This window comes from Protopterus annectens, chromosome 3.part0, assembly GCF_019279795.1.
Source record: "Protopterus annectens isolate FY-2018-M chromosome 3.part0, PAN1.0, whole genome shotgun sequence".
Taxonomy (NCBI): Eukaryota; Metazoa; Chordata; order Ceratodontiformes; family Protopteridae; genus Protopterus; species Protopterus annectens.
In genome coordinates, this window is record NC_056731.1 from 1,146,089,480 (window position 1) to 1,146,109,345 (window position 19,866).

General features: G+C 41.8%; 1 protein-coding gene across 1 annotated transcript in view; it reads left to right on the plus strand.

The window, feature by feature from the left end:
- Nucleotides 1-19,442, plus strand: part of ESCO1 (establishment of sister chromatid cohesion N-acetyltransferase 1) — a gene marked incomplete in the record, with an annotated part of 993,102 nt that extends 973,660 nt beyond the window's left edge. The window contains 1 exon segment of the mRNA XM_044065376.1: nucleotides 18,433-19,442. Within this exon segment, the coding sequence (XP_043921311.1) occupies nucleotides 18,433-18,565 (133 nt within the window).
- Nucleotides 19,443-19,866: the final 424 nt, after the last annotated feature.

Below are 19,866 nucleotides of genomic sequence, written 5' to 3' on the forward strand. Positions count from 1 at the left end.
ATAGCAGTTTTGCCTATGGTTGAATTGCACCTGTATGGTCTCTGATGCTTCATAATGTTGCTACTAACCTGGAGAATTGTGGGTGTCCTTGATGAATATGGACACTCCCCCTCACCTTTTAATGGTTAAATATTCGACCAGGTTTGGGGCGAAAAGCATAAATCACGAGGTATAGCCTGGTAGCGCTGGGGTGCTCTAAGGAGCCTTGAACCAGGTTTCAGTTACTGCACAGACGTCGATGTTCTCCATGCTGAGAAGTGCATCAAATGCCTGCATCTTGAGATTTAGACTTCTGGCGTTGAGCAGCATTACCCTTAGTTTTTTTCCATTTTTGTTTTCTAAGGAGGTGGGTGATATAGGTTATGTATATAACACTTGAATATTTTGCACTTTTAATGAACTTGAAAAAGCTCGGTACTGCACCGGCTGGCGGCTTTTGTTTTTAAGTGTTGCTTGACTTTCAATAAAGGATTTATTGACTGCTCTGGTTGGCGTTTTGTCCTTGGGTCGTGAAGTTTACTCTTCTGGTTCTGTTCACATTTTGTTTCTTTGGTTTTGCTTGACATGGCTGAAGGACTAAAGCTCCAACTGACTTCTAAGTGGACACTCCTCAAGTGTTGAGGAACCAGGGTGATGACAGTCCGATCACCCGTGCAGAATTCAACAAGGTTTGGACTACTATTTCCCAGCTCACCAGTATGCTCAACGCTATGCAGAGCAGCGCATCATCTACGATTTACGTTGCCAGGCAACCAGCAACTAGGTTTAGATCAGAGAAAGAAACGTGCTCCCAACATGGCTACAGGAAGATCTCCTGTGCCATTGCAAGAGCATCCAGTTCACTCACAGTCAATGGCATTTGATGTCGAACAAGGAATTAACACACCGAGATTGCAAATGGATTTAATGGACTCAACAGATGAACAGTCCCACAATTTCAATTTCAACACCTGGACTGAACGGCAGTTTTTGTTTAAAAAATGTACTGTTATTTCTAATCAGAACAAGAACACGGAAAGTGATTTTAGTATGTTAAAGGACAGGTTATATGCATATAAAAGTAACCAGCTGGAGATAAATTATCTCAAAGAATGTGTAGCAGTTAAGCGTATACCGAAGGGTCTGCGCTTTTACAAGTTCCCCAATAATGTACAACTGGGAACTACTTATGACAAGTTATGCGCAATATTTGATAAGGCTGGTCTGGAAATGCTTAATGTTATGATTACCGAGTATGAGGCGAAGGCTGATACTCTTTTAAAGGAATTGAACTTGTTGAACAATTCTTTAGTTAATAATAGTAACTTCCTTTCTGTGAAAAAGAATTATGACAGTGTGTTTAAAGAAGTAGACTTGTTCTGTGTAAAAATTGTAGAGCGTCAAAATTAAATAGAACTTCGAAGAGATTTAGTAGAATATAGGGAAGGTTTAGCCTAGCTTAAAACCTGGTAAGACATACGTGAATGAGATTACACAAATTTTGACACTGGTGATAATCAAGGTGTTAGAGACAACAACTACCAGATTCCTATACTGACTGTAACCATTGCGCATGAAGCGAGAGGCTAGCGAGGAGAAGGGAAGAAAGAATTCCACCCAGGATTTTCACCCAACCCCAGGCAGAGTAGGGGAAGGGGCGGGGGCAGAGATTTCACCAACAAGGTTGGAACAGCAGACATAACTAGATACACATTTTACTATTGTAGATAGTAGGTCATCAGATGATCTTTGCATTGAAAGTACAGATGAATATGCTGTTTTTAAAAAAAGATAATTTTATCATTTATAATTACACAGACACAGAGGTGAACAAATTCTCCTTTGATTTATTTACTCGAGGCTTTCAGATTATTCCTTTACGTCCATTCAATTTAACCCATGCACTTATAGATGTGAAATTGTTCACAAGAAAGTTAAATTTAGCATTGTATTTTAAAGGACAGACAAATATTAAGAATGAACTGGGTAGAAGTAGTACTTTTAACCCTCCCATGCACCCGTCTATTAAGGTGTTTGAAGAATTAATAGAAAAAGATCTTAGGATTTTACATTCTCATAACACATTTTCTCCACCTGCCAATTTGAATAAAGATGAAATGGAACTAGTCAACACTTTTAAACGTCAAAACATAAGAGTTATGAAACCCGATAAAGGAGGGGGTGTGGTTCTAATGTATAGTTCTGACTATGACTCATATTTACATGTCATGTTACAGGATGTTGAACAATATGAGATAGCCTCCAGGAACGAAGTCAATCTGGCAGCATCCAAAATCAATTTTACACTTATTGACCATCTACTACAAGGAGCAATAAACGAAAAATGATTCAACTATTTACATGTCAGTAGACCTAGAATACCTGCCATTTTCGGAATCCCAAAAACACACCAGGGACTGAATCCATTAAAATTCAGACCTATTGTATCTGGAGCTGGCAGTATAGTAGAACCACTTGCTAAATTTATTGACCATGTTACTAAGAATTTTGTCTCAACTTTAAGTCACATTTGTAAAGACTCATGGGATTTTCTCAAAGGAATTCAACCTTCATCATATAAGGTGGACTTGTACATGGTTACGATAGATGTAGTCGAACTATTTCCTAGCATTCCTCACAGTTTAGGCTTGGAATGGTTTAACGAAGTATTAGCTACAGAAACACATTTAGGCAACAAAGTTACTAATTTGGTTACAGAATTTATGGAAATAGTTTTACAGAACAATTTTATTCATTTTAACGATGAGTTCTTCAAGCAAAGAAAAGGGGTAGCTATGGGTGCCCCTTGTGCTTCCCTTTACGCTAACTTAGTACTACACAAATGGGAGCAGAAATACATTTTTGCTATGGACTGGATACATTCTATCACCCATTATAAAAGATATTTGGACGATGTATGTATTTTAGACCAGTTTCATGAATTCTTTAATTACCTCAATTCTACCACCACTTTTTTATCTTTCACCTGTAATATTAGTGAAGGAGAGCTGCACTACTTGGATGTCTCCTTATATAAAGATGTTCTAAAAAGGTGTTTTCTTCTAAACATTTTAGAAAACCAAGTTTTTCCAACTCTTACCTACATTTTCAAAGTGGGCATCCTTTTCATCAAAAGAAAGGGATTGTAAAGGGGCAATTTATTCGTGCTGCCAGAATGTGTAGTGATAGTAATGATTTTATTAATGAGGTAGAATTTATGAAGAAACTATTTTTGGAAAGGGGATACCCTGAGTCTTTATTAACAAGTTTGGCTGAGGAGATTATTAACAGAGATATCAAATACCCCCCGCTATTAGGTACTGGACTTTCTCAAAGCCCAGTTCATTTAATAGATAGTAGTCTAAAGCAGCATAGTAGTTTCATTTACACTTATTCACTTAATTCTCCTGAGATCGAGAATGTTATTTGGAAGCACTGACCAATACTTACGTTGCACGAAGAACTTAATGAGCTAGTACAGGCACAACCTAGTTTTGTCAGGAAAAGGGATATTAATCTCAAACAACTATTTGAGAAGAAAGACGGTTTGAATTTTACAACAAACAAACGTAAACTAGGCACCTTTAAAAGTGGCGCCTGTAAACAATGTGATGCTATATTTAATGATTTTAAGTTATATATTCCATCTAGGAAATTTATTTTCAAATCTAGTTGTTATTCCAACTGTACAACAAAAGGGGTAGTCTATTTAGGGGTATGTACAAGTTTCTGTGTTGGAAAGACAGAAAGACCCCTTAGAAGGCGTATTTATGAACATCTATATGAAATCTCTAAACAAAAAGAAACTAATGCCTTTTTCAAACATACAATCTCCTGTCCTAATATGAGCTTGAAGTTCGTTGTGCTAGAACAAGTTCTGCCTGAGGCTAGAGGTGGTGACTGGGAGACTACACTTGAATATCGAGAACTTTTGTGGCAATTAAGGCTGGATGCAGGTAAACCACCAGGGCTCAATGATAGTATAAACATCAGTAGCATCCTGAAGCTAAGGACTGCCCGCCTATAGCCTTTAATTTACCCCGGTCCATTTTAGCTCCATTTAGTTGCACTTTACATGATGAGTTTACCGTTTACCTCTGTGTAACACATTACTGCATGCATTTGTTATTAAACATATTTTCTAATTCAATTTATTCATTTATATATATACATATTTACATGTTTTTTATATGTATTTTTTGTTTAAGCATTGGCTTAAGCCACAATTTAATTCTTAATATTCATTATTCTTAACAACAACTTAAACTAAAATTGTAATAATTGTTTTTATATAGTTGTTGAACAGCAAGAGATTGTTTAAGTTGTTGGATGAATTTTTCATCACATTTTAATTGTGGTTGAATACAAGCATTTTTAATTAAATATGTGTTTTGCAACTTATGGTATATACACATTCATGTATTTATAGCATGTTTATTTTTGGTTTCATATTTATTGCATTTTACTCTTTTTATTCATTTTATACAGGAATTAGTATTTAAACTTTATGCTTTGGTGTTTAATTCACGAACATTCATTTAACAACTTAATGATTTAATTAATTAATTATGCATACCATGTGATGTAGGTTATGTATATAACACTTGAATATTTTGCAATTTTTAATAGCAATAGACTTGAAAAAGCTCGGTACTGCACGGCAGCCGTAAAGCGCTTGTTTTAAGTGTTGTGGCTTTCCAATAAAGGATTTATTGACTGCTCTGGTTGGCGTTTTGTCCTTGGGTCGTGAAGTTTACTCTTCTGGATGTCCTTCATGGATGCATCTGCAGTCATAACAAGTGGGTTGTCCTGTCGTCAGGCAGCCCTTCAGTCGGCCGGATTCCAAAGTCGAGGGTCCGGCCGGCTGATGTCGCGCACTCCACCCGGCGTCATCTCTGTTGGTCTTCGGGTATAAAGGCATCAGCCGATGCCATTTCCCAGTCTTTCTTCTGCCGCGGCGGCTGAAGCAGAAAGCTGTTCGCAAGTGCCGGTCGGGTCGGGATCCAGAGAGATTACTTCTACCGAATACTACTTCGAGAGACTTCTAAAAGCTAAGTACCCGTTGGGACTCTTTCTTGCCTCAGCCGATGTCAGAAAAAGTTAACAATTGTTTAAACTGTGGAAACAAATACCTCAAGGTAAAGATTTCCACTCCTACTGTCTGCCTTGTTTGGAGGCCCAGCCCACGCACGTAGCAGCCTGTTCGGCCTGTGCTTCTCTTTCAACCGACCTAACGCTTAGGCGTCGGTCGGAGTTCTGCAGAACAGTTTTTTTAGGTTCTGATTTTCGCGTTACGATATGCCGATCCGGATCCACTCCGACTCACCCAATCTAATGGCAAAAAGCGCCAAAGATAAAGACCGACACTCATGCGGTCACGGCGGTTTTCCGACCCGAAACCATGGTCAAGTTAAACCCATGAGGTGTCTCGGTTTCGACCGAACCGAGAAAACTGCTGAACAAAGTACAGCTGAACCTATTCACTACAACTGAGGCCCCTGCTACAACTCTTGGAAAACGACTTCAGGGAAATTTTACCCTCACGGTGGTTGACTTATCAGACACCATCCCCTTTTGGATGTTTCTACCCCAGCAAGTGGTGCTGCTAGGCCTCAGCAGCCATGTCCATTAAGGCCTTCGCCAGGGCTAAAGCAGCCAAGACTACTAAAACAGTGCCTGTTAAACCACCCACATCCAAGGCCCTCTTCTAGTTCTCAAATGCTTACTGGCAGAAGATTTAATTTCTTTAATTAGAGGATCTCAATCTCACCCAGGCAGGACCTCTCAGCCCCAGAGAAGAGACCTAGGGCAGGAGCCCCCGAGCCAGTGTCCTCTGATGATTCTGCTGATGAATCAGACATAACTGACCAGCCAGAGGCTCCATTCTCCAATTCTTTGAAGATTCTGATGCTGAAGAATCCATCCCAGCTGCTTCCCCACCAGAAGAATTCTCCTTTGGGGAAACCTTGCATGCCATGAGAGAACAGTTCCAATGGAAGCAACAGGATTTTTCAGACTCAGAAAAGACTTAGGACTTTTCTGCACCTCCACAGCACAGGCCCTTAGCTATACCCCTGTTCTCTCTGTGGTGGATGATGCTTTCAATGATGTTTGCTCCGCTCCAGATTCTTTACCCCCAGCCCCTGCCAAACCAGACAGATTTTACAGGGTGCCAGATACTCATCACCACCTTTACAAGGCTCCACTTGCAGACCCAGAATCTATATCCCAGGGCCCCAAGGCAGTAGTCGCGACCATAGCTAAAAACCCTATCACTACTGAAAGGGAAGCAAGGTCATTAGACAGATGGGGTAAAAGGTCTACACTTCAGCTACTCTCTCAGCTAGAGCTTTAAACTGTATCAGTTTCACATGATACAGCTACCAAGAGTTTATGCTGGATCAGTTAACTAAAACTAACCACTGATGAATCTCTTGATAAGAAATATGTGATTAGAGATGGTAAATAACATAATTCCAACCGAGGTTAGCAACCATTCCTTAAAATGTGGCTATGATGCACTGGAGGCTTCATTTAGATCAGCCATGACAGGCACAGTGATAAGAAAGGCATGGCGTAGCTAAAGGAACAAGCTTTACCGGATCATGTGTTAAAAGCTAAGTTGCTAGATGCCTCTATGGACAAGAACAAGTTTGTTTGGTACATCTGCCCAGCAGGAATTTATGAAGAAAAATGGAAGAAAAGGCAAAATCTGTTCAAACTGTTAAAGATTTCTTGCAGGTTCAAGCCCCAAGGTTTAGTACCGGAACTGGCCTGCCAAATTGGTCTCTTTCCTGACTCCACAAAAATTTCAAAGGGGGCAGGAATGAGACGCTCCAGAGGCAGAAACCAATCCAGAGAGGTGCCTACAGAGGAAGGAACAGTGGCAAAGGTAACAACAGAGGCACAGAACGCAGCCACTGCCACTACATCAACACAAATCCACAGTGGAAGCTTAACCCTAAATCCGCCTACCTGGGAACAAAATAGCAGCTCCTCTGAAGGAAAAGTTAACCTTATTTTCAAAAATCAAGGCATTACATAACAAAGGACAAGTGGATTTTTACAAAACCATAGATCCAAGGTTACCGGGGTTTTCTACTTCCACACTTTTCCAGTCAAAAAGAGGGAATGCCAAATCTACTCTCCAAATCAAAAAACAGAGGCTCTACGCCAGATAATGGAGTTAGCAAACATGAGAGCTGGGTGGAAAGAGTGCCAACAGCAGAGCAAGGAAAGGGGTTCTACTCCAGACTATCCCTCGTTCCAAGAAACGGAAAAAGTTCGAGCCCAACTCTCGACCTGTCCACCTTAAATACACATCATTGTCCCAAAATTCAAAATGCTGACCCTTAGCAACTTTTCCATACAAAAGGAGTCTGGCTTGGCAACTCTAGATCTCAAGGAGGTATACCTGCACGCCCCCATTCGATCAATCTGCAGAAGGAGATACCTCAGATTTCTTGCAGGATCAGACACTATCAATTTCAGCATTGCCTTTGGCTTATCTACTTGCGCCCAGAGTATTCATATTAAAATGCCTGCATCAGTAACGCCTCATTGCGGTGAGACTCTAGGAATTCAATTTACCCATACTTGGACGCATTGCCTGCCAAGGGACAACAAAAGCAAGCTGACAACAGAGATTTACAAAGGGTCATTTACTTGTTACAAGCACTGGATATTAAAATAATTTACAAAAGTCAAAGCTGATAACATCCCAAACAAGGATATCTCTTAGGCGCCGGGAATTGGACACAGTAAACAAAATGGCATTCCTGACTACAGAAAACAAAAGAACTCCCTCTATACTTCTTGGCACTAACAAACTGGGAACAAGTTAACAGTAAGAAAAGTACTGCAGGCCTTCTAAGTGGCACGCGCATAATCTTGGTTCCATCGCATGACTACAAGGAGAAAACTACAGGGTACCTAAAGAATTTATGAAAATAACACAGACACAGTTCAGAAACAGAAATCCAATAATTCCATGCTTAAAACAGGAGTTCCTATGGTGGGGCCCAGGCATAGTCGTCTCAGGCTCACCCTTTTCGCAGATGTCAAGCAAGCCAGACCATCACAACAGACGCCTAGACCTAGGATGGGGGGGGCCCATATGCTGGACAAATGCAAGGATTGTGGACACAGGATCAACTCCAACTGCAGACATCAACCTAAAAAGAAATGCTGGCAGTAAAACTGGCAATCCAAAAGTTCAAACCATTTCAAAGAGGGCCAGTTGATGATAAGGACAGACAACACAACAAGGGAAAGCATCAACAAACAGGGAGGCACTCATTCATACCCCTATGCAGAATGACCTGAGCTGTGGACCCCAAGCACTCAGCCACAACACATCCAGTTACAGGCAACATTTGTACCAGGAAAGACAATACCCTAGCAGACATATTAAGCAGAACCACTTCGATGCCCACGAATGGAAGCTTTCCACCCGACATCTCCCAAGACCATCTCAAAGAAATGGGAATGCTACAGATAGACCTATTCAGATCACCTCTCAATCACCAGCTCAAAAAATTCTGCACAAGGACAATTCCACTCTATTAGCATGGAAAGTGGATTCGCTTTCTTCAACTGAAAGTACCAATAGCATATGCATTCCCGCCTCTTCCTCCTCTGATACACAAGGTACTACTGAAAATCAAGGAAGAACGCCCAAGGATAATCCTGATAGCTCCAACTGTGCCAAGACAGCACTGGTACCCACTACTGAGGAGCATGTCTCGAACAATATGTGACAATTCCCCTGATGCCCTTGATGTTAACGCAGAACAACCACAGCATCATACATCCAAACCTAAAAACTCCTTGTAAACTGACTGCATGGAACATCACATAACAGCAGCTATTCCAGAACTTTCCCAAAGAGTTAAAGACATTATTCTTAAGCACGAGACCTTCAACAAGAAGGAACTTATGCTGGAAAATGAAAAGGTTTGTCATCTGAGTACGAAAGAGTAGTGATACCAAACATAGATATGCTCACACTGGAGTATCTGGCCGAACTCTTCATTCAGGCCTGTCCTACCCTCCATCAAGATACATGCATCAGCCATTTCAGCAGAATACAGCCCTCGATATACCTGTTTTTCACACCCCTTTGCTCAGGCAATTCCTCAGAGGAACAAGAATGTAAACCTCCAAGGAAACCACCAGCCATAGCTTGGGATTTAAACTTTGTGCTAGAAAAGTTGACACTAGCACCCTTTGAACCAGCAGCAACAGCAGACCTACAACACCCAAGTCATGGAAAACTGCTTCCTACTGCAACTACTTCCAGCAAGGAGGGTTTCAGGAACCACAGGCCTTACTTATAGTGCAACCTTCCTAATCTTCCACCAAGATAGTTACAGAGTGTCCATGAGACTAATCCTACATTTATGCCCAAGGTGGTATCCAGACTGTCTTAAACCAGGCAATCCACCTACCCACCTTCTTTCCCAAACCCACAAAACAGGGAAAAGAATACTGATACCTTGATGCAGTTATAGACAGCTATGCTACTACTTGGACAGAATAAAAAATGCAGAAAGACTGACCAACTTTGTAGCCTACAACAGGAAGTGGAAGAAAAGCTATTTCCAAACAGACAACTCAAATGGATAGGAATTGCATACGATCCATTTTAGCTCCATTTAGTTGCACTTTACATGATGAGTTTACCGTTTACCTCTGTGTAACACATTACTGCATGCATTTGTTGTTAAACATATTTTCTAATTCAATTTATTCATTTATATATATACATATTTACATGTTTTTTATATGTATTTTTTGTTTAAGCATTGGCTTAAGCCACAATTTAATTCTTAATATTCATTATTCTTAACAACAACTTAAACTAAAATTGTAATGGTGTTTTATATAGTTGTTGAACAGCAAGAGATTGTTTAAGTTGTTGGATGAATTTTTCATCACATTTTAATTGTGGTTGAATACACGCATTTTTAATTAAATATGTGTTTTACAACTTATGGTATATACACATTCATGTATTTATAGCATGTTTATTTTTGGTTTCATATTTATTGCATTTTACTCTTTTTATTCATTTTATACAGGAATTAGTATTTAAACTTTATGCTTTGGTGTTTAATTCACGAACATTCATTTAACAACTTAATGATTTAATTAATTAATTATGCATACCATGTGATGTAGGTTATGTATATAACACTTGAATATTTTGCACTTTTAATGAACTTGAAAAAGCTCGGTACTGCACCGAGCGAAAGCGCTTGTTTTTAAGTGTTGTGGCTTTCCAATAAAGGATTTATTGACTGCTCTGGTTGGCGTTTTGTCCTTGGGTTGTGAAGTTTACTCTTCTGGTTCTGTTCACATTTCGTTTCTTTGATTGAGCAAATGCGTGTTACATCCAAAAGTTAAGCGCTTTCACTTGTTTGACTGCAAGCTTCATCAGAACAAACAACAATAAACCTCCCAACTTTTAAATAAACTTTTTGGCGCCAACAAGTCAACACTTATTTTCTTTTAAAGTCGTATGGCACCAACAAATAAACACTAAATGTACAAACAGATGACTTGACATGACATACTGCAAACCTGTATATATGTATAAAACAATAAAATAAAATTAGAATAAAATGATTAATGTTTAATTAATATACAGTAGTCGGAACACATTTTTTCACATCTCCCACTTATACTGTGCTATATTATCCTAAACATGTCAGGCACAGCCTGATAATCTAAAAATCTCAAAAAGTTATCAAATGAGATAAAAGTTATACCATACCCTATGTTAAACTGTCCTAATATTGCTAGTGGGGATACTATCCAACAATATAATGTAAAATGAAACGTATAATGTTACTGCACATGAAGTATTGTCAAACATTCACAATAATAGTAATGTAGCCTGCCCTGGAGGGTAGGGATAAAAAGACTGAAACACTCTCCTTTTGAGTGATGGATCAACTCAACTGAGTATCTAGCTGATGCTAGTACTGTAGTAGCCCTGACAAGAGCTTGTTGCAATCCTGTGTCCTGCTGAACCTGCACTGCAGCCGGTGTGGCCTTGTGGGAGAAGTCAGAGGAGAAATGCTATGATTATTATTATTATTGTTGTTGTTGGAGCCTTGAGAAAGGCTGTTGTAGCCCTGAGAAGGGGTGTGTGTGGGGTGTCCTGGTTTTCAAGTTGCTAGCTCTTATAAGAGCTTTTTATCTGCGGTGTCCCCAGTGGTCTGGTCAAGAGATGCAGTTCAGCCCCTGGATGGGTGGCTGGATCGTTGGTAGAGGAGCTCTAAAAAGAGTTGTGCCCGTGTTGGGGCTGAGGAGTTGTTCTTTTGGATCCTGTGGTGAGCCCTTGAAGGGCTGTTTGCTAACCAGATTGATCACTATTCCTTCAGAATGAGAAGGCACAGTGTAAATAATTGATGTTATGTAGTCCTATCTCGCTGTAATTCTTGCTGGATGGGTTAAGAGCCGATATTCTGCTCCGACTAGGCCGATACTAAAGCTCGAGAGTTTTTACTGGCTCAAGGCTAGCCCCTATCCCATGGTGCCTCACAACAATTCCCCAGATCTCGTTTGCCGCGAAAGCTTCGAGGTTGTGTCTTGCTGTCTCGTTGGCTAAGTAATAGATGTATTTATGAAATCTTATCCTTTTCTCAACTTTTCTTCTATTAAAGTCTTTATTACTATATCTCTTTGTGTGACTGTTCTCAGAGTTTTTGACCCCAATTTTTCCCCTTAGGATTGTATGGCCCATTTAAGCTAGAGGGCCTTTCCTCCCTGAGTGTGTCTTATATAAAAAAAAAAAAAATGGTTTATATATACAATAGACTCTTTTTTTATCTATCTCTCATAGGTAGGTACTCGTCTTTCTGCCGAAAGCATTTATAAGCCTAGCCAACATAGCCAGAATGTGTTGGCTTTTGCTGCCCCGTTAGGTTAGTTCCCCGTGCCTCTGTCCAGCAGAGCCACTGAAGTGATCCCCGGGGTAAACTTTCTGTTTCCCATCCACTCGTCAAGGTTTCTTTTGAAGAGTGTTAGCAAGGTGCTCTGCCTAATGTAGATTGGGATTTTGTTCCAAAGCATGGAAAGTCTCTGGGACAGGAATCTATCCCTCCAGCACATCCTATTTATTGTTGTGGTGAGGTTTAGATCCTTAGAGCATGTGGCTCGAGGGGATAACTTTTTCTTTAGGTGGAGCATGTCCATCAATTCTGGGTTGGAGATGGCCTTGTATGTCAGGCAGAGATCACCTCTGAGCAGGCGGTATGCAATTGAGTACAGCTGGAGTTTCTTATTAGTATCTTATTGTTACCTTAGTAGTTAGTTATTGTTGCCTTCTCTAGCTAGACTGTAGTTTCAGTCAGAATGTCTAAAGAAAAGGAGGGAGAGCATAAGGACCATCGCCCTCCGGGGTTTAAAAAGTGTGATAGATGTAAAAAATGGGTTTGACAGACAGTCACACCAGTTGAGTGTACTGTTTAGGTGAAGCTCATTTGCAAGAGCCCTGTACCTTTTGCCATGCATTTAGTACCAGGGTCTTGAATGAGAGGAAATGAAAACTCATTGATAGGGGTCCTTTGACCAATTCCTTCCAGGAACAACTGAAACTTGGTCAGGCAGTTCCTAAGACTTCAAAACGTAAATCTTTGGCCCCAGCTTCGGAGACGTTGAAAAAGACCAAAGTGTTGGAGCCAAGGAGTTCTGGCTCCGATTCAGTTTCTTCCACATCGGCATAGTTGGTCTCCTCGGTAACGAGGCAACCTTCGGTACCGAGACATTTACGTGGTAATGATCCTGTGTCACCTACTTTGAGAGCTCCTATTTTGGAGAGGAGGAGATCTCCTTTTGTCTCCACCAGATCCTCCAGGACACTCTCAGATGAGGACATCGAGTGGGTGGGGAAGAGGTTGCTTTCAGATCCAGCTCTGGCAAAGAAATTGGCCCCTCCGGACCCAAAGGCTTCGGAGCCGACCCTTTTACATGCCACTGCTCCTCCTCCAACGGCTTAGCTCTCTGAGCCCATCACTTCAGGTTCTTCAGTCTTGGATCCATCGGTTCCGGGGATCCTCTCTGCTTCCTCGGAACCGATTACTCTATCCTCGGTGGCTCAGCCTGGAGCCGAGGGGTCTGGGAGCCGACACGCTCGAGTCGACTCCAAGGGGGACAGTCACCCTGGGTTTTCTTCGTAACCGACCCTCCCTCTCGGTGCCTCGGCTCAGCTCGGCTCCCACATCTGCTTCGGAGCCTTTCCCCCTGGCTAGGTGCCGACCAGCTGTCTCCTTGGAGCAGAGGTCTTCTTTGGAGCACAGGGGGGAGGCTTTCGAGTCAGTAGAGAAGGCTTTATCCTCTGCAAAAGCCATACCTTTGGAACCTGTGTCTCACCAGCAGGCAGCAACTTCTTCTCCCTGCCACCCCCACAGCGTAGGAAACCAGAGACCCAAGCAGCCCCTATTGGAGGTGCCCCCTCTTCCGAGACCTCTCCAGATTATCCCACTGGAGAGCTCCCTCAGAAGAGACTGTGTAAGAGGAAGCATGTTGACTCACCTGAGTCTGTCACTTCTGACACTGATATGGAGGAATCAGAAGGGTCCCCTAGATTCCCCTCTGAGGATGTCCCCTTTTCTGGCATCCTAGAAATCCTTAGAGGGGTGACTGGAAGACCTCTAAACCTACTGAAGATGAATCAGTGCATCTTGAGGTCTTTGGTTCCCGACCTTCCACCTCCTGGGTGACACCGCCTTATGACCAGTTTTTAGGGGTCATATCGCTGAAAGCCTGGACCTCCCCAGACTCGGTGGAGCCCATCCCGAGGAGGCCAAATAAATTCATGACAGCACCTGAAGATAACACTTTTCTTACCAAAGGAGTTCCCGTTGCTGCTATGGTGGTAGCAGTGGCCACAAAGAAGGAATTATCCGAAACATCTTCTAATATCCATCCTCCTAGCATCGAGTCTAGGATGATGGTTAGGTATGGGAAGCGTACCTTCTCTTCAGTGGCATTTACTCCAAGATCGCTGATTTACTTTATCCACTGTACTTGTCTTCAGAGAGATCTCATGAAGGAGTTGGTAGATACCCTCCAGGGTTCAGTAGCTCCAGAATCCATGGGTAAGCTCTCCACCCTTACATCGATAGCTAACTCCTCCATGAGGCTGATATCATATGCAGCGATTGGAGCAAGTAGGGCAGCCGCAGCAGGAATATCTCTCCGACGATATTCTTGGATGCATCTTCGTAATTTCACGGAATCCTTTGTCTTCCTTTACTAACATCCCCTTTGATGGTTCATCTCTTTTTGGACCCCAGGTGAGAGAGACTTTGACCAGGTGCGAGCAGGAAGGGCAAACATTATCTGCCGTCTGAGTCCATTTCTCCCTCCCGTCTAGAACCTATCCCAAGGGTAATACAGGAGGGAAGATGTGGTTCCGTAAATCCCAAAAAAAAGTTTCCCTCTGGCACAAGGTCAACCCTCCCCTAGAGGCAGAGGGGGAGGATATAATGAAAGATGCCACCGTCTTGGCAGAGGAGGTCTGCAACATCAGGGCAATAGCGAAACCTTCTCTGATCATCCCTTCCATCTCCCCTGAGGGGTTGTCCAACTGTCCGTTTCTGGAGGCAGTCGAGGTTTATCTATCGCTGTGCCCAAGCACCTGGCTAAACATTTCAAAAGATTGTTGGGTACACACCATAATATCCAGAGGTTATCTGATTCCCTTTGTTTCCGACCCCCCAGCAAACCGGTCTTTACCAGACGTGCCACCCATTCAGCTAGACCGTGCAACATCAGAGGTTGCTACAAAAGCATCATCTAAGAAGTCCTCACAGAGCAAATAGGATCCGGAACTTACTCTCTATTCTCTTTAGTTCCAAAAAAGACAGGGGATTGGAGATCAATTCTAGATCTCAGCAGACTCAACAAGTTAGTAAAGAAATCGAAGTTCCGAATGATCACTCTGCAGTCGATATTTCCCTTTATCGGGAAAGACAATTGGATGTGCTCAATAGATCTTCAGGACGCGTACTACCATATCAAAATGGACAGGCGCTCCAGGAGATACTTACGCTTCCGGCTGGGCGCCAGTCATTTTCAGTTCCGAACACTGCCCTTTGGTCTCACTACAGCCCCCAGAGTGTTCACCAAATGCATGGCAGTGGTAACGGCACACCTGAGACGTTAAGGATTCCAGGTGTTATCGTACCTAGATGACTGGCTCCTCACTGCTACCACCAAGCATCAACTCATCAGACCCAGTGACGAGACTCCCTCCTTGTGTACCAGTTTGGGCATCACAGTCAACCTAAAAAAATCAGCCTTATCTCCTTCGCAGCACATTGTAACCTTAGGCTCAGAAATAGACACAACCACCATGTCAGCAAGACTAACACCAGAAAGAGTGGAGTCTCTACGCATTCAAGTCAGATCCTTGCTAAATAGTCACAAAGTTCAGGCCAGAGTAGTCCTTCAAGCCCTAGGGACCATGGCTTCCTCCATCCTATTAGTTCCTCCAGCCCATCTACACATGAGAATACTTCAGTGGCTGCTATTTGCTCAATGGTCGATGCAAGACATTCCGTTGTCTCATCAGATTTTCATAACAAACACCTTCAAGAAGGATCTGACATGGTGCTTGCATACAGAACAACTTCTCTTATGTCGCCCACTTGTTCCTCCCCAAGAGAAAGCAGTTTTGACCACGGACGCTTCCCAAATAGGGTGGGGGGGCATTATCTGGGAGTGGCAGTCCGAGGTACTTGGCAGAACCACGAGAACCACTTGCACATCAATGTTCTGGAGATGAGAGCGGTGCTATATGCGTTGCAAGCACTTCACAGCTCTCTTCCCACCAGGACGATTGCGATCCAGTCAGACAAACATGTCTGTCGTGTGGTACATAAAAAAGCAAGGGGTAACCAAATCTTACCCGCTTTGCCAAGAGGCCTTAAGAGTTTGGAAATGGGCGATAGACACGAAATGTTTTCTGGTAGCAACGCACATCCCGGGAAAATCTAATGTGCTAGTAGACAAACTCAGCCGAGCAATTCTGATGCCTCACGAGTGGTCCCTGAATGCAGATGCTGTGAAAGAGATTTTTCACAGATGGGGCCAGCCTTGCTACAACCTATTCGCCACACACTTGAACACCAAATGTAGCAGGTACTTTGCCCTAATTCCCCATCCGGGAATGTCACCCAGGGATGCTCTAGTCCACGATTGGTCCCCGGACTTCTTTATGCCTTCCCACCTTTTCCTCCCATCCCCAGGGTAATGCAGAAAGCAAAACAGTCGAGGAGTACCCTGATCCTCATTGCTCCTTACTGGCCTCGACAAGTATGGTTCCCCTTCTTTTGGCCCTATCTTTTGGAGGAACCATGGATTCTGGAACCATCTCTAGACCTCCTGATTCATCAATTGGGGCAGTTCCACCTGACTATCCGCACCCTCAAATTGACAGCATGGCTGCTCCAGTTCCATGAATAGCCAGGTGTGTTTCCTTCTCTCCTTCAGTCAAACACTTTCTGATCTCATCCCATAAGCTTTCCACTCGGAAATTATACTCCATCAAATGGAAAAGATTCTCTATTTGGGCTATAAACTAAGACGTAAATCCCTATACAGCTCCTATAGTCTATTTTATCCTTCCTTGCGTCATTTTTCATAAAGGAGCTTCAGCCACTACAGTTAGAGTTCAGTTAGCTGCATTTTCTAATTTCCATTTTGGCTTTATGGGAAATCCTATCATGTCACACTCTTTGTGCAAAACCTTTTTAAAGGGAGTTCTCCTTCTCAGGCCTCCAATCAAATAGCCATTAGAACCCTGGGACTTAAATTTAGTTCTCACATCATTAATGTCTGCACCATTTGAGCCCTCTTCTTCATCAGATCTGAAATTGTTATCTTGGAAAACACTATTCTTAGTAGCCATAACCTCTGCTAGGAGAGTCTCAGAACTGCAAGCCCTTACTATTTGACCCCTTACATTATTTTCCACAAGGATAGAGTCTCACTCAGGACAAACCCTTCTTTTCTTCCCAAAGTATGCTCAGAGCATAATCTTAACACTACCATTGAGAGCTACCAGTGTTTTTTCAAAACCACTCTAATAAATCTAGAGTACAGACTGCACCAATAAGATGTTCACAGAATTCTCAGGTTTTACTTACACAGGACAAGAGAGTTCAGAAAATTGGATCAATTATTTGTGGCATTTTCGGACAAAAACAAGGGCTTGCCTGTTTCTAAGGTTACTCTTTCAAAATGGCTTTCAGATTGCATTTCTTTTGCTTATCAAGATGCAGGCAAACAATTACCCAACAGAGTAAAAGGCCATTCTACTAAGGCAGTATCTACTTCATGTGCCTTTAGGTCTAAGCTCCCAATTGATATTATTTGTGCAGCAGCTACTTGGGCAAGACCACATACTTTTGTTACTCATTACAAATTGGATTTGGCCTCCTGGGACAGGTCATCTTTTGGATCCACTGTGCTGAAGAGTCTCTTTGCTTGAGCCACCCGGGATAAAGGTGCGAGAGACGCTGTCCCATCCAGCAGAAATTACAGCGAGATAGGACTACATAACATAAAGAAGTTATATACTTACCATAACGTTCCTTGTTTGTAGTCCATCTCATCTACATTCTTGTGTCCCTCCCTCCTGCTCCCTTCCTATTTCTGGAGTATCTGGTGGGCTATATTGGTGCTGTTTGACCTGGTTGTAGTTGTTGTCCACCTGGCATGGATAACATTACATAATGTTTTGTCTGTATGTATACAGTCTTTGATAATTTCATACCTGTTAGGTACTTATTGCTTTCTTGCAAAAAAATCTGGGGAATTGCCGTGATGCACCATGGGATAGGGGTTAGCCTTGAGCCAGTAAAAGCTCTCTAACTTTAGTATCGGCCGAGTCGGAGCCAAATATCAGCTCCAAACCCATCCAGCAAGAATGTAGGCGAGATAGACTACAAACATGGAACGTTATGGTAAGTACATAACTTCTTTTTTTATCTGTTACCGTTTTTCAAGTCTATGTCCACATTTGGATCAGTATTTTAAAATAATAGATTTACAGAAGACTTTGCATTATGATATAAATTTGTAGTTTTGAATTTATATGCTTACTTTTTAATACAGGAGAGAAGAGGTCAGATAAATATGCTTTTGTCTCTCATGTGTCTTGAAACCAAATGGCATATTATCTATTGTTTCACATATGAATTAGCGTCCACTTTTAGGAAACCAAATGGCATATTGTCTATTTCACAAATGAATTAGCGTCCACCTTTTAGGAACATTCTTGTATACAGTAGAAGTAGTGTGCAGCATAATCACTTTTTGTGTGTGTGTGTGTGTGTGTGTGTGTGTGTGTGTGTGTAGGCATCACTCAGAATTTCTGTTATAATGCTACAGTTACTGCATATGTTCATAAATGCTTTAATACTTTTTGTCTTGCAGGAGCAACTTCATTTTTGGATCTTACCTGGGTAAAGAAGAAATTGCTTTCTCAGATCCTACTCCTGATGGTAAATCGTTTGCCACATGGTACTGTGGAACACCACAGTTTATGGTATACAACTTCATCAGCTGACATCCCTTATAAAATGGCAGCTACTGGACACAAGCAACTTTGAGTGAAGGAAGTCCTCCATTCTCTCGTTTTAAATGTGAATCTTCATACTCTCAAAAAGCGATGAGGAGTCTTTGGAGATTTACTCTTTATGAGCTCAGGATTGGCAACAACCACAGCGGTGTTGCTCTGTTTTAATAAAACTGGAAAGGATGCAGTAATAACATAGATTTATTTAAAGAAAATATTTTGCTACCTTTTACACAAGATGGGTTCAGATTTATGATGAGACTTTCGTTACATTTGTATGCCTCCAACAGCCATTTCTAGTGGACTGTAGACAAGCTGTGTAAGATAGCCTTGGTAATTGCACTGGAGACACTTCTACAAATTGTAGATGAACATTGTATGTGGATTGTGTAGACACCAGTGCAACGCACTTTACCTTTGTACCTTGAAGGATCAGAATGTACCTGCTGGGAATAGAGAAAGACATTTCATGTGCTTCATCATATTATTAGGACAGGCTCTAACTACACCTTTGTCCTGGATTGGGGCCATATCCATTTTTTTCAGTATTCCAGTTCTAACTGGGGGGAGGGGCACAGAACTTCAGAAACTTAGTGTGCAATATTGACAGTATGCAATATTCTAATGCACTGTATTTAAAGACTTGTTTCTTGCACTGGAATGCATGCTACATTGTAAAAACTGTTGGCAGAAAAAAGGTACTGTAAGGCATAATAGTTTATTCTGTGATTCTGAATCATAGCTGCAAATCCAAAGCATCTGAAAATAACGCCAGTGCATTGTACCATTGTTTTTCCAGTCAGTGTTAACACAGTGACCAGAATCCTGGTTTCAAGTTCTGAATGAAAAAATAAAAGCCAGAAGTCCAGCAGTGTCTCAGTCCACACCATGATGTGCACAGTGCCCTTTAGTTTACTTGTAAGCATGTGGCTGCAGTGTGTAGAACCTGCTGAACATAGAGGAGACCAGCATTATCATGTGAGATTATCAATGCTGTAGACTGAGCTTCAGTTTGCGGCTCATCTGATAAATGCAGCTGTGTATTTTATGTTATGAATATCTGAGGTGTAAGTGAGAACGGAGATAAACTGTGAAGAGAGTTGGCAAAACAAGCCGGCTTGGTAGTATAGACATTAGTTACCATTCTGCATTCATTAAGAGAAGTTTAGTCTCTTGTTAGTTAATGATCTTTTGATATGGCTAGCCTGCCCTGTTTTCTGTGTCTTTAGAAGTGCTGCAGACTCTCATCTTTTGTTCACATGCCATAGTCTAATTAAGAAACCCTTGTGTAA